At 40.7% G+C, this 26,606-nt stretch overlaps 1 protein-coding gene across 1 annotated transcript in view; it reads right to left on the reverse strand.

Moving 5' to 3' along the window:
* Positions 1-26,606, reverse strand: part of UMAD1 (UBAP1-MVB12-associated (UMA) domain containing 1) — a 215,707-nt gene that overhangs the window by 65,192 nt on the left and 123,909 nt on the right. The window contains exon 3 of the mRNA XM_040644247.1: positions 3,174-3,247. Coding sequence (XP_040500181.1) covers positions 3,174-3,247 — 74 coding nt within the window. The remainder of the gene's footprint in view (positions 1-3,173; positions 3,248-26,606) is intronic.

A 26,606-nucleotide genomic window follows, 5' to 3' on the forward strand; every position in this document is an offset into this window, starting at 1 on the left:
TCTCATTAAGGAATTTCACAGGAATTTATCACATAGGAATTCACTGTATAAATGGTAAGACCAATTTTTTTCAAGGTCAGAAGCTCACCTATTGCCTGAGGCCTCTCTCCACTCTCCCTCCCTAATGACACCTCTTCTCAGCTTATCTTTGTAGTTATGGAGTTAAAGGAACTTATTTATTCCATGTTATATTATAGTGATTTGTGCACTTTCTAATTTTTCCACGAATAGATTGAGAATTTCTGCTTCGGTCGCTAAAAATCAGAGTCGTATGTGTATTTACACCCTCTCCACCCCAGGTCCAACAAGTCCCTGAGGATAGCAGGCAATTTCGATGTTTATCTGAACTCCCCAAAAAACCTGTTTCGATATATTAAAAACCACCTTCTCCAATGGGTCCTTAGATTAGGGAGTTTATATTTTGGCAATTAAAGTGTTATTTTTAGGCATTATGGAACCCACACTAATTTACCAAACATATTCTCATTATAAACAATATTTCAACATTTCTTGTATAGCCACTAAAAATTAAAATAGAATCTTTCCTGCTCGGTACAATAGTTACAATTTCTTAATCAGATGTCTATCTTTAAAAAAATTATTTATTTATTTATTTGACAGAGAGAGGGAGAAGCAGGCTCCCCACTGAGCAGGGGGCCCGATGAGGAGCTCCATGCCAGGACCCCGGATCATGACCTGAGCCGAAAGGCAGATGCTTAACCGACTGAGCCACCCAGGCTCCCCCGCCTCCCCCCCCTTTTTTTTTTCCAACTAACTGAAATCATTACACTTTTCCCTGGTTATGTAGTAAGAGTGCCAAAAATAATGTAAATTAATAGATTTTTGTGGGTAACTCCTAAGAAATAAGAAAGCTTTTTCTTTTTACAGTGATAAAGAGAAAAAAACCCAACTATGTGCTTATAGTGTAAGGGGAAAAACAGGATTAATAGGATTAAATGAAGAGACTCCCAAGACAGCATTTGCAGAAGACTGCTTATCTGCTCATTTATCCATCCCAGAATCACTGACAGGGCATCTCTGTCACACCACATGCGCCTGACAGTATGTTGCTGGCTGAAGCTAGTTCACTAAGCTGGAGGCTCCACCTTCCAGGAACTGACACTTTGGTGAAGTCATAAAGACAACACAAGTAGTACGAGGACACTGGGGTTATCTCTGGCTGGGAGCGCAGCGAAAAGAGTTCATAAGGCAGGTGCCATTTGAACAGCATTTTGGTTTTAAGCTTTATTCTGCAGGTTTCAAGGCATTTGAGGGGCCTGACGTCACAAAACCTGCTGGTGGTTTTCAGAAAGGGATCTGCGAAATAAACTGCTTATCTAGTAACAGTCTAGTGAGCAGAGGAAGAGCTCGTTGGAGAATGAGAAACCAGACCTGGAAGATATTTGTGAGCCAGAATCAATAAGACTTGATAGACTTGATAAAGAGATAGTGGAGAATGAGTCAACATAACACGTGGAGGCCTTTAACTTGGCAAGCCGATGATGACATGACAGGAAATCTTGATTATCACTAACACGTACTTACTGAGCACCTTCCACGTCCCAGACACTTTGCTAGGCCCAGAGAGTCTGGTAGTACAGGCAGATAGTACACAGATGAATAATCGGAGAAGTAATAAACTTGATGAAAGAAGTAAAACAGGGTTATGTGACGGAGACCGGGGGAAAGAGACACTTTAGCTGAGGTTGTCATGAAAAGTGACATTTGACCAAAGACCTGAATGACCTTCCGGTAACAAAGGGAGAGCAAATGCAAAGGCTGAGGTGGGAAGGAGCTTAACATGACCAGGGACAGCACAGCAGCTGGGAGGTGGAGCTGGGGCTTGGGGGTGTGGGGAGAAAGGAGATGAGAGAGCATTTATTCTAGTTACAGTGGGAAGCAGGCAGGTTTTCAGCCAAGGAGTGACGTGATCTGATTCGGATCTCCGTCTCCTGTGTGGAGAACAGTCATAAGGGAGAAGAACGGGGGTCAGCGTGGTGACGCAGTCTAGGGTTCTCACAGTGCCGGTGCTGAGAGGAGGTCAGATTTTAGATGTAGAGGGAGAGGTGACAGGGCTTACGGTCGGGCTGCATGTGGAGCATGAGGAAGAGAAGAGCCGGGACCCCTCAGGGGTTTTGATTCTAAACCACTGTAGAGAGGGTGTGATGCTGTTACACAGAGATGGTGAAAACCTGAGCAGAGAGAACCTTCAGGGTGTTGGGGCTGGGAATCAACCAGTCTTCTTCGGTTGCATAAAGGTGGAACGGCCTAGAAACTTGTCAGTGAAATGGCATGTACAGTCTGGAGCTCAGGGGAGAGGTCTCACGGAGATATACTTGGGGAGTCATCAGCCTCTTCGAGAATTTAAAGCCACGACTGGATAAGATTCATCCTGACCAATCGTACTGTATTCATCCATTCATTTAACAAATCTTTTCAAACTGCCTATTCTGCGCTAGGCTTTAGGCTACAGAGATGAACCAAACAGGCCAGGTCCCTGAGCTCTCTAGCTGGATGCAGCAATTCCGTCCTGTGCTACAAGAAGAATATAAATAGGGGTGTGTCTCCATGTAGAAAGTTCCAAAATTCATGGATATCTCTTGTACCCTAATAATTAACATTCCCCCTAAATCATAAAAATGATTATTTTAGTGATTAAATCATGTTAGTATGCTTCCACATAGTATATGGAAGTATCTGAATTACATTTTGAAGTACACACAAGGAAGAAATCATTTTCTTATATGGAAAAGAACAAATGCACTAGTCTTTCTACCAAACAATGTCAAGGAGTACACTTGGATGCTGGAAATAGTAATGTAATACAGTTCTCAATAGGTTATTTTCAAACTGTTCTCTATAGCTTCATATATTATTTATTCCAATGTATTAGAAAATAGTCACTCAATTAAAAATAGTTCGAATGTTTTGACTTAAGTGCTCTTTTCCTTTTTTCAACTGAAAGTTTCCATTTCCAGCATCAGGAAAAGCTTAGCCCCGGTGAGACCACTCCCTGTACTGCCATCCCTGACTTTCAGCAGATCACCTGTTTTCTTTGTCCCAGGCACCTGTCTACAGAGCAGGAGCAGAAGTTACCATTTACCCTCAGAGGTCTATACAATCATACTGACTTGTTAGCTTCAACCCAAAAGAAGTTACTGAGTTCCACTTACCTCCAAAGGTTGGCTGTCTTCGGCTTCTGAAGTTTTACCTTTTGCTGCCTTTCTTTGCTCATGTGCTGTATCTCCTATGAAGAGAAAAAACAAAAACAAAAACAAAATCTTTACCATACCCTTGAAGCCAAATTGTCTTCTATTCATTTAAAATATCTTTTGTTACTATACGTTTCACATTATGGAAACAATTACTATTTCCTTTGTTACAGAGTAAGTTAATTTTTAAGAATGATAATTTCATAAAACTTCCAGAAATCATATGTACATATACATACACACAACCTAAACCAGGGATGTGGCCTGCTTGAATAGCGATTTGCTCTGGAAAAGTTCGTATTTCATAAATCAAGTCATATTTCACATAAACTAGGAAAGCTTATGACTTAAGGAAGATAAGGCAAATTATTTTCAAATTAAAAGTCTTTATAATATAAGTAACTGTCTTCCAAATTAGTTTTTAAATAAGGTTTACTCATTATAAGTGTTTACTTGTGTGTCTCTAGATTTGCCTCAGAGTAGATATGTATATTTGCATGTAATAATTAACCAAACATCAAACAACCTTTACAGAAGGGAAGAACAATGAACAAATTCATAAATTAGCCTTTGCTTAATACTTTGATTCCTAAGGCTGATGCCTGGGTGGGTTATATTACTAAAGGAAGTTGGTAACTAGGCTGACTCCAAGGACATGGGACAGACACAAACATAGGTAAGTGTAAGCATAATTTAATTTATTAATGGCCTATTTTAATTTATTAACTATCACTAGTGATCTGTGATTAACACATGGTAGGTACAGAAACAATTAATGAGAGGTTGATTTAGTAATTTGTAAACTGCACTTCCCAATGCCCACAACAGGGAAGATTACAAAATTCAGAGATGATGACGTGGCCAACACTAAAGGTTAGGAATTTGTTAATAAGGAAGGTCATAAGTCCTGGTTGGAGATAACAAAATATGCAAGTCCTGGCTGAGCTTAACTTTTTTTATGAAACACAAAAGTTTAGCATACCATTGCCGATAATCAAGGAAGAGCCTCATTGAAATTTTAAGGCATTAAATAAACCTGTTAAATTCTAAAATCATGAGGAATTATGGGGTGCCTGGGTGGCTCAGTTGGTTAAGGGTCTGACTCTTGCTTTTGGCTTAGGGCATGATCTCAGGGTTGTGAGAGCCATCCCTGCGTCAGGCTCCCGGGAGGGTGTGGTACCTGCTTAAGATTCTCTCTCTCCCTCTTCCTCTGCCCTTCCCCTATACTCTCTCTAAAATAAATCTTTAAAAATAAAATGCAAGCACATCAATCAGTGCATATTTCAGCTTATAAGCTCTGTTCTCAGCTATGTGCAACATTATCATCGTTGGCAAGACTTACCACATAATAGGTGTTCAATAAATACTGGCTGAATAAATTAGTGAACTTCTCTTTTTAGTTTCTAGTCCTTAAAACTGAGATAAAATATTAAATGCTATGTAAATAAAAGCTGTATTTGAGCATTTACTTAATGTCCTTCTAAAACGTATTTATTAGGGGCGCCTGGGTGGCTCAGTCGTTAAGCGTCTGCCTTTGGCTCAGGGCATAATCCCAGGGTCCTGGGATCGAGTCCCGCATCGGGCTCCCTGCTCTGCTGGGAAGCCTGCTTCTTCCTCTCCCACTCCCCCTGCTTGTGTTCCCTCTCTCGCTGGCTGTCTGTCAAATAAATAAATACAAATCTTAAAAATAAAATAAAATAAAACATTTATTAAACTTAAAAGGCAACTATATTAAGTACCAGTAGGGTGTACTGCTTCTAGGGATCCATGATTGTGGCATAACTTATTAGATTTTAAAAACAGTTAATGATTATTTATAAGGGGAAAAAAAATCATACCAAAACAAAAGCATCAGGAATTTCTGGGTTATGTCTACAGGATAACAAAGTTAATAACTGTTAAGTGAAAAATTTACATCAAACTACTTTTGCAACCCATCAAGTCAAACTATTTTGACTGATTTTACAAGTGCTTGTTTAAACTGACCATTTACTGGCACAGATATCTAGGAGAACCTGCTTTTCAGAAATCTCTCTTCTCTCTGAAAGTTAGGGACAAGATCATCAACCCCCAGTTTACAGGTGGCAAAACCCATGCCCGGGGAGTGTCGTTGGCTTGGCTAACAACGTGAGGCCACAGGAGGTAATACAAGGCTCTCTATACATTGAGGTCAGAGTGTGTTTAATGACTCACATGCCTGACTTACAATATGTATTGTCCAATACAAAAGGCCATCTACTCAAGAGTTTTTACCTTTTCAAATGATTATTGCTCTATCCTATAGCCACACAAACACTGTATTTGGGCTAAAATCATTCAACACAAAGTCAGCGCTTACTTTGCCATTTTCTGACTTCAAGCTGTGTGTCTGTACGAAGCTTTCTCCATTCCTCCCTACTGCCTGAATAACCAGAAAGGTTATCAGCCGGTGTTCCTGACATCACACAACACATCTATCTGCCTGGAAGCGATTGTAGAATCACTATTTACTGAAATGCCATGTCTGGCGATGACTCAGATAGGACAATAACTGATTACAAGGAAAAATGCCATCTGCGAGATTATTCTCTATAAACAAAGGCACAAAATGAAAACTGCACAAACCACAAACAGAAAAGAACAGGTCACAGTGAAATATAATTTTTGAAGGTTTTTTCTTCCCACTGAAGAATTATTTTATCATGAGAAACATTCAGTTATTTTCTCTAATTTTTTATAACCCCCACAAAAGTTACATACTTCACCAATAAAGAAAGATGCATGGACAAATGTGAAATAAGGTACTTTAGTTCTCAAATTATCCATTAACTCTTGATTTATACACTGGATAGATTAAACATCATTTGCGAATCAGCTGTTTAAAACGAATAGAACCCCCAGGGGCAGAGGCACTCAGTGACTTCCCCCAAGTCTCCCAGGTAGAAGGCAGTCACGATGGGAGCAGAACCTAGTCGCTAACATTTCTAGGGACTCTTTGGTCTGGTAGAAGGTTCCAATGGATGTGGGCTAACGTGGAAGAATCAAGTCTGAGTTACAGAACAGTGAAGAGAAGGGCCCAAGGATCCGAAAGGGATCTTGTGCTGGTCCAACCCTCTGGGCCCCTAGACACTTCTCTCAACTCTTTTTCTTCCATAAGCCCCACAGATTATCTGTTCTCTTCCCTTTCCACTGATGATGCCAAACACTTCTGACCACAGCAAGCCTCTTCCCATCTTTCAAAGCAAATACAGTACCCTTGATACCTTTCCAGAAGTTTGTAAGGCTAGAAACAATTTCACAAAAAGCAACAACCCCTCTTATATAACAACCATGCAATTTTCTTGGCTGAAAATGCAGTTTCTATTTAGAGTAAATAATAAAGGCTACCTATATATACTAAGGATGCTCTTTTGGAACTTAAAAGAGCTGGAGTGAAAGTCATCTATATTTTAGATTAGGGATTGGCAAATTTTCCCCATAAAGTGCTAGACAGTAAACATTCTAGACTTCATGGGTCCTACAGTTTCTGTCACAAAATTCTCAACTCTACCTTTGTGGCTGAGAACAGGCAGAAACAATACAGAAACCAATCAATGTGGCTGTGTTCCAATAAAATTTATTTATAAAAACAAGTTTCAGGCTGTAGTTTCTTGATCCCTGTTTTTTATTTAATTTTTTTTTATGAAGTAATCACTATGTCCAATGTGGGGCTCAAACTCATGACCCTCGATCAAGAGTTGCATGCTCTACCAACTGAGCCAGCCAGGTGCCCCTCCTGATCCCTGTTCTAGAGACTATATGTATTCCACCTTTCCTAGGATAAAAGGCTGAATTATGTTTGAGTTATTTGAGGAAACAAGCAAGGGGATGGTCATTAGAGTATCATTACAATCCTATTCTACTGGGTGAATTGGGTCAATGGCGGGGAGAAATGGTGGTGAAGAGTGACCACTCAGTATAAGGAGAAAAGGAGAGAAATCCCCAGTGATGGGAGAGGAACCCCAATGCCTATTTGGGTTACCCAGAGGAGACTTTCTGGCAGGAGAGGGGGTGAGGGAGTACCCTCATTCCTTAGGCCTCCTTCAATGTGGAGGAAGCTCTACTAACTTTAACCAAGGCCTCCCTCTACTTTCTAATCCATGGCTTGATAATTTGAGGGGCCTTGCACACATGACTCTGCACCTACTTCTTCTCCTTGAGAATGGGTGGACCACAGACATCATGTGGCTCTGTCTGCTCTGACCGCCCACAGAGACCTCCTCCCACCTGGGAAAGCCTGCCCCAGCCCAGCATTTTCTGTAACTGGATGGAACTCAATCTAATTCTGGGGTTCAGAAATCCATTTGGTCCTTGATGGAAGCCATATTCTTCAACATCAGCTTAATAGGCAATAAAAATGAGAATCTGGTCTCTATTTAGTGGGCTAATGATTAGATCTTATCTGGAGAAGAGGCGTATTACTATTGGAAGGCCCTAGGGTCTAACAGGACTGGGAATGGGCTGATATGGACAGGGCTGGAGCCTACCTAAATATGAAAAGCTGTGAATACAGAAAACTGTTTTCTTTCCTTTAACTAGAGAAGAATTATATAGAACTGAGTATCTCAGAATGCAGTCTACAAAACACTAGTTTTGAGGGGTTCAGATGGAAAAAAGATTTCTATGGTCAAAAGTATGAGAAAAATCTGCAGAATGCCTTCCCTTCCAGTTGATTTCCAATGCATTTAAACACGTGAAAGGCTCTGAGAAATTCTTCGGTCAAGAAACTTTAGGGGAGCCTGGGTGGGTAGCTCAGTTGGTTAAGTGTGAAACTCTTGATTTCAGCTTAGGTCAAGATCTCAGGGTGGTAAGATCAAGCCCGACATTGGGCTCCATGCTGGCTGTGGAGCCTGCCTGGGATTCTCTCTCTCTCCCTCTCCTTCTTCTGCCCTTCCCTGTCCTCCCTCCCACCGAAAGAAAGAGAAAAGAAAGAAAAATTTTAAAACTTTTTTCACAATATATTTGACTATGGAGCATTTTATTCAGCGGATACTCATTAAACATCTTGCAGAGGTCTATGAACAGAATATGGGAAACGTTGATAGAATGTTTCTGAAGTTAAAATTGATTATGAAATATATTATTCTTACCTGATTCTTCAGAAGACCCTAAAAATTGTCAAATTTGTTATTCAGCTTTCAAACATTCATTTTCCAGGGTGCTAACCTACACTTACTTTCCTTTGGCTATCTTTGCACAACTCCCTGTCAATTCATTCAATGGCATTTGGGGCGGACTAGCAGTATGTGACTGCATTCTACTATGTAATTCTGATTCCAGAACAGCTGATAATCCATGAAGGAGAACAGGGGAGCCAGGCACCTTGAAGACACAGGAGAAAGCCCCAGTGATCAGAAATATCTCCCCCACATATTCCACCAATTAGAGATTCATTAGGGTTAATGAGCTCCTCTTTTAAAATGCAAATACCCTTTGGGAGTGTTTGCTTATTAGTCATTCACCAAGTGAAGTAGTGGAAAGAACAGTGGAATGGCCACTCCATTAACTCCTTTTCATTCCTCAGTCACACACTCATTATACAAGGCAGTCTGGCACTGTGGCAAGGGAATGGCTCTGGAATCTGACAGAACTCAACCCAAATCCTTTACCAAATCCATGACCTTGGGCAAGGTACTTAACTTCTCAGAGCCTCAATTTCCTCATCAGAAAAATGGGAATAATGATACATAATAAGGCTGCTGTGAAGACTGAAGGAGAAAACATGTTAAATGCTAACGGCAGGGAAGAAGAGGGTGGAGCTGGGGCAAGATAGAGGTTCCATCTTCAGTGCTGGTGTCATCCGGCCTCCCGCCCTCGCCACCAGACTGTTGCCGGTACCCTCGCAAAGGAGAGAGGATAGGAGAGGCCCTCACGTGTCATCTCATTTAGTGCTCTTGGCAGTGTCGTGAGGTAGGCTTTATTCTAGCCACATAAGAATGGCAGGCCTGCTGTTGGAGTCCAAGTCCGCCAACAATGCCAAATCATTACATAATCTCACGCTGCTTCCCATTACTTATCAAAACTGGAGTTATCCAACTCAGCTTAATACACTTTACATGGGAGTCTCCTCCAGTTCAGATTAGTTTTCCCTTCCATGGTTTCCAATACCATCCACTTTGCTCCCGTTTTCCACTATAATGAAGAAAGGAAGAAGAGACAGAAAGCAAAAGTACTAATTGCTGAAGACATGCTGCCCGGGAGCCCGCCGCTCTCAGGTCAGGATTCTGATGACAATTGTTATAACCCCATGAGAGAATGAGCCAAAAGGAACAGCTAAGCCAAGGAGGGAGGAACAAAGTTAGCAAACAAAAATGGGAAAAGGTTCAAGCTGACTAGGGATGAAAGAAAAGCAAATTAAAACGACACCAAGAATATGTTAGCCACCAAAATGGTTACACCCTGGATTCACTGAGGATGGACTGCAACTGACACAACGGCATCGTTCTGACGGTGAAGTGAATACTTGCTAAATGTCTGCTGATTTGACTGTGGCGGGTGTGGGGGCTGGGCAAGACAGGCAGCTCCATGTACACACTCACCATGGGCTTACAAAAAGAAGGAATTATAAATGAATGTTAGGATATGAAAAAAAATCTAAGGGTTCAATAGAACAAAAGGCAATCTACTTTTTACATTAGTGGGGATCTTAATTTTAATACATCTTGATATACAACTTTTAGGTAGGCAGCATGTTAGATTTTAATTTTCTGACTGCTGTTAAAATCGCACAGCTAAAACCTTGCTTACTCCTTTAAAAGCTTAGGGGCGCATGAATAGGGAAACATGTTTACTCAGGAAAGTAGGGGTATCAACAAATCCAACTGGGCAGCCCTCCGGGCCTGATCTCACGCAACCTGTTGTAGGACTCCACAGTGTCTTTAGGTCTGAGTCCTGTTACTTTGTAGCTGTGGGTAATAATGTTTCTGGAAGATCTTAAAGCAACCAAAAATACCCATTAAACTTTAGCACTATGTTAAATAGTCAAACCTAGGCATTCTTCCTTTTGGACTGGAAGACGGGAAACGCAAAAGACCCCCCCCCCGCAATTAATTTTGTACAATACTGCATGATGCCGTACAAATCTTCTTCAAAGGATTTCTGCTACTATCTTTCCTAAATCCGAGTAAACTTATATATTGTGAGAGTAAGTTCGGCTGACCATTCCTGACCCTGGATCCCAAAAGGCTACTCAAAGAAAGCTCCATAAAGGGCCGCTCTGAGCCCTCCATTGACAACAGACCATAGACTCTGTGAAAACAAACAGCACTGACACAAAAAGGATTTTCAGTGTGTATGGCTTGAAGCCAAACTTTCTAAAGAGAAAAGACTAGGCTCCCTCTCCTAGGTTATCTGGTATCCTGAGACACAGACTCAAACGTGCTGCCTGTTGTGGGTAAAATGATGGCATTGATCTCTCACTAACAATCAGCCTAGGTTGGAGAAGTATTGACATCACATCACTCACAGTCAGGAGCGTTGTCTCCTTTCCAACCAACAGAATAAATTTGTGAAATTACTGGTTGGTGTCGGGAGTTCTGCTCAGTTTTCAACACAGAAAAATAAGTGATCCCATGGGATCAAATATGTGTTTCAAACATCGCATCGATTGGTCCAATCAGAGCTATTAGGCAGGTAAGCTTCTCAATCTCTTGAAATTGAGTTCTTAGATTAAAAAAAAGGGGGGGGGGTTTAGTGTAATAGAAAACTGCAAAGAGAATCTTTAGCAGAAACGAGAGCAGCATATAAAATATATTATAATCAGCTTCAAGTTAAGTTTCATTCATTCAAGAATTATATGTTAAACACCTGCTATGTACTATACATCATGCCGGGCACCGTGTGAACTGGTGCAGTCCTATCCCCGCCCTCACATCATTTACATTTTCCTAGAAGGGATTTCAACAGAGCAAATGCAAGTCACAAAACCTGGCTGTAGAAATGAGCCCAAAACTAAACATTACGGGAGTACCCAATCAGTTAAAGAACAGAAATGTGTATGGAGCACTCTGTGAGAAAGGCGGCTATTACAAAACCAAACTTCCTTACTATGGCTTTGCCCCCACTGTCTCCACAGCTCCTTTCATTAGAGAAAAAAAAAAAACCCAGGGGCACCAGGGTGGCACAGCGGTTAAGCGTCTGCCTTCGGCTCAGGGCGTGATCCCGGCGTTGTGGGATCGAGCCCCACGTCAGGCTCCTCCGCTAGGAGCCTGCTTCTTCCTCTCCCACTCCCCCTGCTTGTGTTCCCTCTCTCGCTGGCTGTCTCTATCCTGTCAAATAAATAAATAAATAAATCTTTAAAAAAAAAAAAAAAACCAGTATGTTATTAGTATCATTACTTTTAATGGAAGTCAAATATTACACATGCTCCTGTATCACCCCAAAATTTGAAGAGAATGTTTCTGAAAACACATCAACATTATCTGAAGAAAAGTTGATATTGAGAAGAAAATGAATCACGTGCAAATTTTAGATCACAATCAAAAGCAAAACCCCACACAGCAGATGTGATGAGCAGGCAAGATGTGATAACGGGATGAAGACAAAAAGTTTGATTTCAAAATGCAGAAGAACCTGGCTGGTTTTATCGAAAATGTCACACTCGTCATTTGGCCATACAACATAAATGTCTAAAATCACCGTCCCGAGGGTTGCAATACACTGTGTCGTATTTAAAATGTTCACTTAAGAAAAACAGAAGTGGTCCCTTTAAGAATTCCGGTAAACCTAGACACCACAAGGCCGAGGGAGGAAGTCCTAACCTGTTCACTGGCCCCTGACTGAAGCAGGCATAAAGCAACAGTGGATCGCCACTTGGCATCCTGAGGAAGAAAGGGCCTTGAATAAAAAAGGGCCCAGATCAAAGTTTAGGGTTGCAAACTCAGGCCCGGCCATCCTTTGTTACATTTATAAAACTTGTAGTTGGGCTACAATATATAGACAGACTGGGAAAGAAAGTGTGTCATGGGATAGCCTGGGCTGAATGTGCCCCAAAGTAAGGCAGGGGCTGAAAGTGGCAGGGAGCAGAGCCTTCATCTGCATAAACAGAGGAAAATTCTGAGACCTCTCTCTGCCACGGGGGCAGTACCTCTCACATTTCAGTGTGTGTAAGAATCACCAGGGGTGCAAATTCCTGAGTCTCACAAGACATTCAGACTTGTGAACTCTGGTGAAGCACCTCAGAATCAAAACCTCTAGCAAGCATTCCAGGAGATTCTAATGCAGTTGGTTCACGAACACCACTTTGAGAAACACCGAAGCAGACTTAGATAACCTCACGTGACTGACAGATTACCATCTGCCTAATTTTTGGAATGACTGTCCCCCCTCCCTCCTTCTCTCCTTCCCTCCCGCATTGTTTAAATAGTTAGAGTCTGTATCTCTGTGTTAAGGTTGGGGCCCAATAAGATAAGTTCTCAAAAGAATTAAAAGCAGGGTCTTGAAGAAATGTCTGTACGTCCATGTTTAGAACAACAGCATTCACAAGAGCCCGAAGGTGGAAGCAAACCAAGTGTCCATCAACAGATGAACGGACCCACAAAATGTGACACATGCAAACAATGGAACATTATGGAGCCTCAGAAGGAAGGAAATTCTGATGCGTGCTACAACATGAATGAACCTTGAAGACATTATGCTAAGTGAAATAAGTCAGTTCTGAAAAAGACAAATACTTTTTGATTCCATTTATCTGAGGTGCCTAGAAGAGTCAAATTCATAGAGACAGAAAGTAGAATGGTGCCCGCCAGGGCAGGAGGAAGAGTGGAATGGAAAGATATTCAATAGGTACCAGAGTTTGAGTTTTTCAAGGCAGAGCTTATGTGTCTTTTACCACAATTAAATGTAAAACATTTTTTAAAGATTTATTTATATCAGAGAGTGAGAGAGAGAGAGAAAGAGCACAGCAGAGAGAGAGAATCTCAAGCAGACTCCCCACTGAGCAAGGAGACCGATGTGGGGCTCCATCTCATGACCCTGAGATGATGACCTGAGCCGAAATCAAGAGTTGGACGGTCAAGTGACTGAACCACCCAGGCTCCCCAAATAGAAACCATTTTTAAAATAAGATGGGTTATCCTCTATTTAGAACAATAAAATGGTAGAAGTTAAAGATAAGTCTACCACTGGCTAATAATGTACTTTACAATTCATTTTAGTTTCATTATGGTAAGTGTTTTCATATACATTAGTCTTTATTTCATATTCATGTTCTTTTAATAAATACATATATTTAAAGAAAAAAGGAAAAATCAAGTGAAGGAAATTGTGTGTTTTCTGTCTCTCTGCCCCAGATTTGGTTATGGTTCAATAAAGAGCCTGGCTGTAGAAACAGTCTGACCAGCTACCCAGTTACAATGTATTGCGGTAAAAAAAAAGAAGAAGAAGAAGAACCAATGTCAGGAGAGCACACTTTGGTCACTCTGTACGAGTATAATAATGTCATTTCTGTTGATGTGTATCTGCAAGCTTATTTGTACTTACGTTACCAGGTAACAACACGGTGTTAGTGGCAGTAAATATCAATATAGTAAAAAATTTCAAATGCTGGTTATAAAAACTGAAATTTTTGAATGACTTGAATCAAGAAATTAAAATATAAAGTACTGGACAAAGAGATGAAACACGATGATAAAATATATAACTTCGCAGTTAATATACATATCCTTTAATGATCTAAAGCAAAATACCTACACTTCCTTTAGGGAGGAGACAGTTTTCAATCACCTTAAACCTTCATGTCACTGAGATGAGGAGGGGAGGTTGCAGACAATGAAATCCAGGTGTTTAGGGGAAGGGATTCAATATCAACAAATCACTTCTAAGGTGCCCACTGCTGGCTTGTGCTTTCCCAGTGAAATCCCACCTATGGGATTAATGGAGTTAATGGAAGGAAGAAAAGAGAGTAACAGGGTAGGAGGCAGAGGACAAATCAGACATCAAGAGCCTGCTACTGGTAGATCCTAGTCTAATAACTGGGGTACACTGACCTCAGGAGCTCCAACATAGGTTGATAGCACAAAACCAGAACGGTGAAAAGGCAAAAGCCCAAGAAGAAGGAAGAAGCATCCATGACAGTGAGCAGGTGGCTCGGCTAAAAAGTAGGAGAATCTACTTCATTACTGGGTGAAAAGTGATGATGAGAAGAGCAAAAACCATTCTTTGCCTGAAATGTTCCTCAACCCAGACCTCAACCAGTGAATACGTGTTCAATCTTCACATCTCAGCTTCAACCTCCCAAACCCATGCCCCTTTTCCTGCTCCCACGTGTTATTCTCCAAAGCACTTCACACGTTTGCAGTCATTCGACTGTACGCACTCGCTTGTTTCGTTAGTTGTTCCCACTAGACTGTCAGTTCCACCAAGGCAGTGATGGGTTTATTTGCCCCAATATCCGCAGCATCGAGTACGGTGCTGGTACCAAGCATGCGCATGGGAGGCCCTTCTGTAAGGGCTATTTTCTGACCGATGCATCACTGCCCACGTGGCGCTGTCAAAAGGCGGGTGGCAGATAGTCTGAGACAAACACATTTCTGATGAAACTATGCGATAAACAAAGGAAGCTCGAGAGGATGCCCCCATGATTGGTAAAAGGAAATAAGTTTATTCACGGCACTGAGAGCTGGGCGGAAGGTAGAGGCCGAACAAAAGGCTTAAGCAGGGATCAATACGCACAGCTCTAATGCAAAGTTTGGACAGGATTTCAGCAACGAGGAAGGACGAGGTAGACCAGCTGTAAAATACTTGGAAACACTTCCCAGCAGTTTACGGGTAGAACTTCAAAGGACAAAGAGTCAATAGTGATTTTGAAACCAGAGAAGAGATTTTACCAGGTTCTATGTAGTTATAGAGAGTTTGAGATAATGGCATGAAATAGAAGTGGTAGCTGGGATTCCAAAGGAATTCCGATAAAATATTTTTATTTATCTTACTGTATTTAATGCTTTTTAAAAAGTTTTTACCGATGTGTATTTAATAAATTTTAAAATACTTTCTTTAAAAAAAAAAAAAAAACTCTCCCCCAAAAATAAAAAAACCCCAAAAACATGGTATCACATTAGGACACCTACTAACATATTTGTGATAAAAAATGTCTCTAAAAATAGTTGTAATGTTCAAAAAAATCTACAGTTCAGTTTGTAAAGAAGAAATCTCTCGTTTCAAGACCAAACAGTAAACCATTTGCCTCTTTAAAGTTACAAAAATTGCATATGGTTTATGTATTTTAAACTTACATTTCTAATTTACTACTACCTAATTCCACAGTATTGCTCAGTTTCATAAATTTGATATTCTTGAAATCAGAGTTTGTTTATTAAGTCCTCACTATATACTTATATCTTCATGACTCAGTGATTTCAAATAAATTCAGTAGTCTTCTGGGGCGGGTTTAGTGAAATTAGGATTCATCTGGACATGTGCCTAACTGCAACACATTAAAAAAAAAAAAAAAAAGGTCCAATCTCAAACAGCTTCTCTTTTTTTTTTTAAGGCTTAAAGGACTAGGATGGAAAGACAAACATATTAACCAACCAGCTCTGTTATGCAAAGTCGTCCCAGAGTAATTGCTTCATTCCAATCAACCTGTCTCAATCAAATTCCTTCTCTTCTCCCACTCGCCTACCTTACCCACCCCTAGACTTAATAAAGCAAACCTCCCTCCCGTGGCTATCAGATTCTCTCTTCACCATACTAGGAGGCATATCAACCCTCGTGAGAGCAAGGGTGCTGGAAACCAGAGCACGTGGCAATCCCCATCGAAGAGGAAGAGCAAAAAGTAGGTCTCCCGACAAGGCTTCCTGAGGAGGAAAATCCTGTGTGCTTACTTCTCTGTACTGATCTGTAGACCACGCATCTACTTACGCATTATAGGGCAAAAGACAATGGAAAGAAAAGCATAAAGAATATGGTTTCTTGTTAAGCCTAATTCCAAGATAACAGCAAATAGTGGCCTTAGGAAGAAGTTTCAGACAGGGAGGCCGTATACAGAAGTAGTAGGATAAAGGGCTGGAGCACTTGGGTTGGTTTAGGCCCCGAGTTCTCAAAACAGTAAATGGACCCATATTCAAACATCAGTAGACAACAGAAACATTCTATGGTCTGAAATGTCCCCTAAAAATTCATACGTTGAAATCCTAACCCTCAAAGATGATGATATTAGGAGGTGGGGACTTCGGGAGGTGCTTGGGTCACGATGGGAGAGCCTTCATGAATGGGATTAGTGCCTTATACAATAGACCCCCCAGAGCTCCCTAGCCCCTTTCACTATGTGAGCACGTGGTGAGCAGACCCCTGCTCTGAACCAGGAAGAGGGCCCTCACCAGAAAGCGACCATACTGGTGCCTTCATCTTGGACTCTCTTGCCTTCAGTATTGTGACAAATAAATGTCTGTTGTTTATAAACCATCCAGTCTCTGGTATTTTGTTATAGCGGCCCAAAGGACTAAGACACATTCCAAAGTTGAAATAAATTATTTGGGGCATAACCATCATTTCTGACTATCCAAATATCTGTTTCCCTATCAGATTGATGAGCTAGTGTCTTTATTTCCTAATATATATGGGCAGAACATTTTTTTTTAAAGTCAGTCAGCCTGCCTATCTATCCATCCATCCATGTCTTTCTTCCTCCTCTCCCCTCCTGAAGAATTGAGTCCCAACAAGTAGGCAGTGGCACGATTTCAGAACCCAACTGAGGAGAAGGATGTAGGGGAGGTGGTGGCAGCAATGGCCTGGTTCAGGCTACTGGGATACAAGCAGGGAGAAGACGGGCCTGGCTCATCTCATTATGCCAGAGAGTGCCCCAAGAATGAGGAGGACATTTTGAAGGGGCTCCCTTGGGGCGCCTGGGTGGTTCAGTTGGTTAAGCATCTGCCTTTGGCTCAGGTCATGATCCCAGGGTCCTGGGATTGAGCCCCACATCAGGCTCCTTGCTCCTCGGGAAGTCTGCTTCTCCCTCTGCCTGCCACTCCCCTTGCTTGCGCGCTCTCTCTCTCCCTCTGTCAAATAAATACATACATACATACATACATCAACAAATAAATAAAATCTTTGGGGAAAAAAATAAAAATGAAGGGGCTCCTCTGGGGCACTTTAAACATCAAAAATAATGATAATAACAGACTACAATCCATTAAAAATATCCATAAATGAAAAATAATTTTTAAAATCCATGCACCCATGCTGATATAAATAAAAGAATGAATAAATAAAAAAGAAAAGAAGGAAGCCTTTCCTTGCAGTGGAATGTCGACTGATGAATGTAGAAGGAACGAAGGAATTAGAAAAATCACCATTTGGCAACTATCAGAGTAATAATTAATTCCGCCAAGAAGCATAGATAGATGCTAAAACTAGTGGGTGGGAGATTGATAAGAAACAGGATATTACATAGTCTGAAACCACCATCTCCCACATACTGATCATAAAGAGAGAGTGAGTAATTTTACAGTAGGGAAATCTGGTAGACATGACTTTAAGTAAGCAATCACGGTTAACTGTCTCCAGTAATGTAACAAATAGGAACTGTGCACTCCCCTTTAGTGTGCAATGAAAAGAACACGTAGCTTCTGTGATATTCCTAACAAAAATACATCACCTCAATCTAATTTCAGGGACATATATCAGACAAACCCAGACTGAGGGATATTTGACAAAATAACTGGTCTGTAATCTTCAAAAGTATCTAGATACTGAAAAGTTAAGGAAAGACTGAGGAACTATACCAGATTGAAGGAGACTAAACGGACAGGACAGCATGCAATTCTGAACAGGATCCTTTTGCTATGAAGTACGTGATCTGAACAAAATATAAATAGGGGTCCATGGCTGTGATGGTAAATTTCTTGATTTTGATGACTGATGTAGGAGATATCCCTGCTTTTGGAAGTGATGACACATCATATTGCTAATTTACTCTCAAACGGTAAAACAAAAAGCTCTGTTTTACAACTTTTCTGTAAGTTTAAAATTATTTCAAAAGAAACAAAATAAATAAGGAGAATAATTAGGATGGCTAGAATACATAGATAGGATATAAAGATAGGCAAGAGACAGAGATATAGGTCGAGGTGGAGACAGGGATCTCAGTGGCTCCATGAACCCACCAGCCGAAACAGAAGTAATCCTTTACCTTTTTACCTTTTTCCATTTTCACTCGTAAATGACTACACAGACAAGTGGTATGCACAGTCACCCAGGGATGTTTCAGACGCAACAAACCCTAACACAGTTCAGACCGTTGAGCAACCTCTTTCCAAGAAGGAGGGGCAGAAACTAACTGAAGAATAGAATCAGGTGATACAATAATGTGTAACCAGGCTGATCTTGTTTATTTTTTTATATGGCACTCTTCCTTAAAAGATTTTAAGCATCTTTCTTCTACTTTCCACGGAAAGTGTGACAACTGCGTGAAAGAGGATAATGTCTTTACAACAACTTTCTGAAGAAGGAATACTTTTGCTTATTTATTGGGTAAAGAAAATAATGAAAAAGAGAGGTCAAGTTCCCCGAATCACGAAATGCCGAAGTGGTAGAGCCAGTATTCGAACTAACCTCTGTCTGGGTTTAAGACCCATGTTCTTTCTACCATAATTATAAGAGGAAACCGTTTACTCTGAATTCTCTCCATGAACAATATCCACCTTCAGAATGGCATATCGTCATAAGCAAACTGGATCCATTCATCATCCTAAATTTCTTCTTTACTTTGCCTCCTTTTTGTGAATGTGCTGAATTAGAGTAGACGGAGCACAGCGTCTATTTCTGGTTTCACTTCGCTTCACCGGAAGTATACTGACCATGTACTTTTATGACGTTGTGCCAAACAAACCAAATGCCACAGGGACAAGGTGCCTGTTGAAGCAGTTTTGTTGTTGGTTTTTAACTACGCGGTTGGTAGAATTATTTCTGGCTCTTACGTTTCATTTCCATTTTCTCTTAAGGCCTTGGAACCAGTTTTACATCTCTCTAATGAAAGCACATCACTTTACCTCTATAGTTTCCAACAGTTCATTTCTTAAACTAAACCTCCTGGTAGCTAAGCCACGGAAGCTACCTTTGAGCTAAACCTGACTGCTGACCTCCACCCCTGCTCGTGAGACCATTTTATAAGCAAGATGGGGAACACGGCGTCCTTGTTGCCCATTCTTTCCTCCCAGCCGCAAAGCTTAACAAACGCCCACAGAAACACACCCTACAGCATCTGCCTTTTTAAGAATAAAATTTCTATTCTACAGAAGACAGGACTCTGAAGTTCTCATACTCAATTCTACAGCCATTACAGAGATCTTGAATTCTTTTTATTTTGACAAAGGAAATATGTATTTTAGTAACCCCAGCCGTGGCTTACCGACCTCTTAGAGCACGTTACAACTATCTGTAGTTGATCTGACCTAGTTTCACTTTACAAATGAGATAAGACAGAACAACCATCCTGTCTCTTATGAGGATTAAACGAGATCCTGGATGGTATTTTCCTAAAAATCAGCAAAACCACCATCTCAAAAGTAGATCTCATTTCTAGATCAGACTTGGCCAGTGCATATGAGTGTCCACACAAGAGATTATGTACCAGACACTCTGCTATTGGTGCTGATGTAGACACAGGAGGTCAATAATGTGGATTAACTAGGATTAAAGTATTATTTTCTGATTACATTTGTGGTTCAAATTTCTGTATACTTAAAAATATTCTTAAGATTAAGCAACAAAACAAAACAAAACCAAAAACAGAAACAAAAAAACCCACCAAGAAACCTTACAACTTAAAATGAGTAAAAAAAGTAATAAGACAAATTTACAAGTTTAAGAAATGAGAACTGCTTAACTAAGAAAAAAATTTTTTTATTGTATACGCAATAACATGTATATATGGGACCTAGACACATTTTCTTACCTCTGAGGAGGTGATACAAAAGTGACACACTCATATCTCACATGTACATATGTGTAAAGCATTCAGACAAATAAATTTGTGTATATGGAGACACAGAATCATGAGAAATATCCAGAACAGAAAAGTATAGGAGAATACAGGGAGAAAAATTAGAGAAACTGAAAGATTTTCATTTTTTCCCTTACTTATGCTGAAGTTTTTTTTTCTGATAGTATTAAAAAATTTCTTCCCAAATTACTATATTCCTAAAAAGAAACAGAGAAGCAAAAAACAGAACAAATAAGAAAAGGGAAGTTTAAAAAATCAGAGAGGGTGCCTAGTGGCTCAGTCGGTTAAGCATCAGCTTAGGTCATGATCTCAGGGTGGTGAGATGCAGCCCCATGCTGAGCTCCGTGCTCAGACAGGAATCCGCTTGAGATTCTCTCCCTCTCCTTCTGCCCTTCCCCCCATTCGTACTTCTTTCTCTAATAAATAAATAAATCTTTTTTTTTTTTTTAAGTAAGAGAATGAAAAAAAGTAAATTTATAGTAACACAAACAGTAAATGATGTGGTTTTCATTACAGGAATAATTTACCTAATGTAATGACAGATGTTTTCACATTTAAAAATTTGATTAATTTTATGTTTAACTGTGTGAGTTAGTTCTTCATTCAAAATATAAGGCTAGAGAAAACGGTTTGGATTTGGCAGAGAGAGCAATGCATGAAAAAATGGAGTTATGCAAATGATCAATTCTACAATTCTATTTTTAAAACCGTTCTCAAGGTTACTTTTTTCTATTTACCCTGATACCAATTTCTCCCTCTCTGAATTTAGAAACTAAATGGTCACAAACCCCAAGGCATAAATGGTACCAAACCCAAACAAAAAACTGTTAGCATTAATAAGCGCTCGGTCAGGAGGATAAATACAAAATAAATATATAAAACTCCACAGCTTTTGAATAACTAGTTATAAAATATAATGAAATTATCCAATTCCCAATAGCCACAAAATATTAAATATGTGGAAATAAAATTTTTTTGAAAACCAGATCCTAGATGAATAAACCTATAAAACTTTACCGAGGAGCATTTAATGAAAATACTTGAATAAATGGAGAATCATCCTTGGGTAGGATTATATACATATGTCAATTCTTGCCACACAAATTTATAGAAATACCAGTAAGGTAATTCCAGTGAAATCCTCATTTTTTCCCCTGAAGTTGGCAATGTATTTTAAAGCTATACTAGTAAAAATTTAAAACACAAGTATAATCAGGTAATTTTTAAAAAAGAATTAGGGAGAGAATTTGTGCCCTATATACTATTACATTTTCAAAAATCTAAATTAATTGAAACAATAATGAACTGGAAAGATCAGTGACACATAACACTCAGAAATGGATCCTAGGATATTAAAGACTTTTTTTAGTACATTCAGTTCACATCGACATTTTACTGAATACCTATGTGTCAGGTAATGTGTTAACAGAAAAGTAAACTGGTGTAATCTTTCCAGAAAGCAATCTGGCAATATGTATTAAGAACTTTTAAAGAGTTTATATCCTCTTAGTCAGTAAATGCACTTCTAGAATATATTCTAAGGAGGTGCTCAGATATTAGTTTAAGTATTTATACAGAGTTGTTCATTATAGGGTTATTTATCAGAGTAAAAACCTGGCAAAAACAAAAGAATTAATGGATTAACTATGGTATATCTGTACCATGGAATAGTATATACCCATTAACATTATGTTTGAAAACATATTCATGTGTGTTCACAGAACATTATACAGCAAAGAATAATCAACTACACCTGCATATAATGTGGGTGAATCTCACAATCATTTTTAGTGAAAGAGCAAGACACAAAATATACACAATGTAGGACTGCATTTCCATGCATTTTATACGCATAAAACAATCTATGCTTCAAGAAGTCAGGATACATTTGGGGAGTTGGATAAAATGATGGAAAGCGGTGGTGGGATGGGGGAGATTCTAGGATTGTGTAATTTCTATTTCTTGATCTAGATGGTAATGACATATGAAAAATCACTGGGGTTAAAATTTGTATGTTTCTGTATGTATGGTATTCGTCATCAATGAAAAGGGTTTCAAAAATAATGACATGAAAAAATGACCATAATATTAAAGTAGGAAGAAAAATCACAATACAAAACTGTGCAGGAAATATAGTCTCGGTTTTGTGAATTAAAGAATAGCACAGAAAAATTGCTAGAAGGAAATCGGCAGTTGGGAGTATAAGCCAGGAGTTGGGGAGGCTTAGAGGAGCTGGCGGAAAACAGGAAAAGACCCCAATGGTATCGTTTGTTAGGAAAGCTTCGTTTGGAGAAGAGATGGTGATGGCCAGAAGGTGTGTGGAGTAAAGGGGGAACCTGTTTAAATTCTGATGGAAAAGAGTCAATAGACAGGGAAAGGTACAGGAAATAAACCAAAAAAGAGCCAATAATGCCTCTTAGCAGGCTGGTGAGTATGTACAAAGAAGCAAACTCAAAAAAGGGGTAGAAAGGGTTTGACAACTATATGCACACAAAACAGTTCCTTTTTCAGAGAGCTTTGCAAATTAACATGTCAAGAAACTTGTCAATTTTCCACTCCAGGTATATCCACTTGTATTCATGAAGCCTTCAGATGATCACATTATCTGGATCAGGAAATTGTTACCAGAGTTTTAGCCAGATGATAATCTATCTCTCACTTCAAAATACTTCAGGCCAAAATAAAGACCAGGTCAAGCACAGTGACAGCAGGTTCGGCAGCAAGTAGCATTTCTACCGCATGTTAGCTGTGTGATTTGTGGCAAGGTGTTCAACCTCGCTGTGTCTGAGTGGCCTCATCGGAAAAATGACGAAGACAATAACAGGTTGGTAAGACGCTTAAATGAGATTATCCACTTAAAATGCCCGACACGGGGCACAGAAGAAACCCTCAATAATTATAAATTGCTATCATCACTTATTAGTACTTTTTTTTTAATCTGGGGGCAGACTTTGTAAGATGTTTTCAGATCTAGAAATAGCAAAACAAAAGCCAAGAACATAATAGGTAATGAAGAAGACCATAAATAATTTCAGCAAAACTATGCTTTCTCTCAACTTTTTATTTTAAAACATGTTAAATCTATAGAAAATTTGACTCTTTGCCCGCAGGGTGGCATCCTGCCCAAGCCCCAAGGCCCTGGGGCCTCAGTCAAGTTTCCCTTTCAGTGACTGGGGGAAAAAAAAAAAAAAAACAAGAAAAACGTGAAAGAATAGTACAATGTATATCCTAGATTGTTCCCCTTCACCTATATTAAGCAATTGTTAAATTCTGCCATATTTACTTTTTTTTTTTTTTGTCTCTCTCTCCTACAAACCCATATACATAACCAGCGCTGGAGCAGCCAAGACTCCAGTCGGTTGGCCTATTATGCAGAAGGGTACACACCACCTACGTGTCTTGTGTAGTCAGCCTTTCTCAGAGAATCTGATTTAACACATAAGAACTAACGTAATAGTAAAGCTGCATCTGGCAGATGCAATGCAGGCTAACACACTGATAGCGGGGAAGAAGATATTTTGGGCAATGCTCCTTTGGGGAAAAAAAAAGGGCTTAGAACTCTAGTCTTAGGTCTGTGAATGAGGAGAAAGCAAAGGCTTTCATAAAAGGTAAGGAAGCCTGACAGAGCTGGATCAGGGTAAGGGTGAGACATGTCACTGAATGAAGTCACTGGCAAAGGACTCTGAGAAACATCCGTGTGTGTGCATGGGCATTTTGCCCTCAGCTAAACAGAAGAACATTGACACAGTGGGTCTCCACTCTCTTTTTGGCATCCAAGTTATCATACACATCTGGTAGTGAAGCAGAAAATACAAAGGACACTAAACACGTACTCTCCAATAATTACACATCTCGAAACGTATTCGACATGTATCAGGTTGAACCATGTAAAATTTTTTCTAGATTAAAAAAGTCAGTATGGGCAATTTTATGTATTCACATATATTTGTTCAAGTAGGAAATGACATACATATAAGGATATTCCCTGGTGTACTGTTTACAAAAGTGGAAGTCTGGAAATAACCTAGTATATATGTGTTATGTATGCATGTGTATGCGTGTGTGTGTGTGTATATGTATATATATGAATATTATGCAACTGTCTCTCTCTAAATGTATGTATGGAAGATACATATTTAAATACATAAAGGAATATTAAGCAACTATCAAAAGAAAAAGAATTTAGAGGCTGTGTACCACCTTGGAAATTTAAGATACGCTGTTAAATGAAATATGTAAAATATTCAATATAGTAAACTATCTTTTGGATAATATCAGGGAGGAGAGGGACACCTGGGTGGCTCAGTCGGTTAAGCATCTGCCTTGGGCTCTGGTCATGATCCCAGGGTCCTAGGATCAAGTCCTGCATCAGGCTCCTTGCTGAGCAGGGGGTCTGCTTCTCCCTCTGCCTGCTGCCCCCCAGCTTGTGCTCTCTCTCTCTCTCCCTCTCTCTCACAAATAAATAAAATCTTTAAAAAAAAATAAAGCAGGGAGGAGAGTAAAAAATATATTTGCATTTGCTTACATATACATGAAGAAATTCTGGAAGAATACACAAGAAATTAATAGTTGTTTACTTTTGGGGAAGTGTGAACTGTGTAGTGGAAGACAGATTTGGGAGAAGACTTTTCATTGCCTCCCTCATTATGTATTTTGAACCATTTGTATTTACTACCTAGTCAGAAAAACTTAAGGAAAAATCGCAGAGAAAAAAATTAAGGTATTTGATGTTCAGATGGGGAACCAGAAATTGGAAAATGGGGAGGAGTAGGGGACCCCTTTTTCAGCCGGTCCCCTGAGTCGAGCTGGATAGGTACCAGACCAGCCTAAATAACCACGGAATCAGCCTGAGACGCAGGATGATGCATCTGGATCTCTACAAATGAACATCTCCAGCGCTGAGTATTGAGGTACGAAGAGGGGAGCTGTAAACCGTACATGGATATCGGAAGATAAACGGAAGGGGGAGGGAGCCGCCGCGTTTGGGCGCCGGGAAGCGGCAGCCACCTGCGGGGGGCGGGCGGACTCACAGAGGGCACCCGCGAGAGCGGACGAGACCGGTGAGCCGTGAAGCGCGCGCCCACCAGGATCTCCCAAACACCGGAATCCCGGTGTGCTCAGGGATCCAGACTGAGACCGGAACTCCCGAGCGCTGGGCGGCTGGCTGGCGGGCCACCTGCACGGGAGCGGGCGGACTCGGTCGGCACCGCGAAACAGCAGACTGAGACCCTGAACCGGGTGCGCGCGCCACCAGGCTTCTCACGAAACTCCGGAATCGAGGTGTGCTCACCGGGCATAGCTGAGACCGGGAGACCCGGGAGCCTGAGGGCGCGTGTGGCGGCATTAAAACACAAAGGACAGAGACGGGCGGCCGGTGGCTGGCGGCATTAGAAACACAAAGGACAGAGACGCGCTGGCCCTGGAAGTGAGGGCAGGGCGCGGTGTAAGGCGCACATCCCGGGACGCTGCAGGGTTGAGCAGCACCAACAGAAACAGAGTTAAAGTGGCCAGAACATTAGTAGAGAACGGGCCGCAATCCTTCTGTTCCGTGACAGAGGCTGAAATTTGGCCGCTGCTGCTCTGACTCTCAGAAGAGGCACAGCAAACCGCCAGGGAAAGCCGCCAGAGAACAAAAGCCTGGAAATACCGGCTCAGAGAGTGCCCATCCCCATCCTCCCTCGCAGGGGACACGGAGACTCTACCCAAACAGGGTTGCCTGAGTATTGGCGCGGCAGGCCCCTCCCCCAGAACACAGAAGGCAGGCTGAAAAATCAAGAAGCCCACAACCCGGGCGCCTGGGTGGCGCAGTCATTGAGCGCCTGCCTTCGGCTTAGGGCGTGATCCCAGCGTTCCGGAAAGGAGTCCCTCATCGGGCTCCTCCGCTGGGAGCCTGCTTCTTCCTCTCCCACTCCCCTGCTTCTGTTCCCTCTCTCGCTGGTTGGCTGCCACATAAATAAATAAATAAAATCTTTAAAGAAGAAGCCCACATCCCTAAGATCCCTATAAAACAAGGGGCACGGCCTGGGACCCAGTCAATAATTTGGGCTCTGGAAACCCCGCAACCTCTCTTCATCAGAATGACAAGAAGGAGAAGCCCCCCCCAGCAAAGAAAAGACAGTGATTCTGTGGCCTCTGCCACAGAAATAATGGATATGGATGTAACCAAATTATCAGAAATGGAATTCAGAGTAACGATGGTCAAAATGATGAGTAGAATTGAAAAAACTATTAACGAAAAGGTTACTGAGAATATAGAATCCCTAAGGACAGAAATGAGAGCGAATCTGACAGAAATTAAAAATTCTATGAGCCAAATGCAGGCAAAACTAGAGGCTCTGACGGCCAGGGTCGCAGAAGCAGAGGAACGGGTTAGTGAATTGGAGGATGGGTTAATAGAGGAAAAAATGAAAATAGAAGATGGTCTTAAAAAAATCCAC

The sequence above is a fragment of the Ursus maritimus genome, unplaced genomic scaffold (genome assembly GCF_017311325.1).
Source record: "Ursus maritimus isolate PB19 unplaced genomic scaffold, ASM1731132v1 scaffold_3, whole genome shotgun sequence".
In the NCBI taxonomy this organism is placed as follows: Eukaryota; Metazoa; Chordata; class Mammalia; order Carnivora; family Ursidae; genus Ursus; species Ursus maritimus.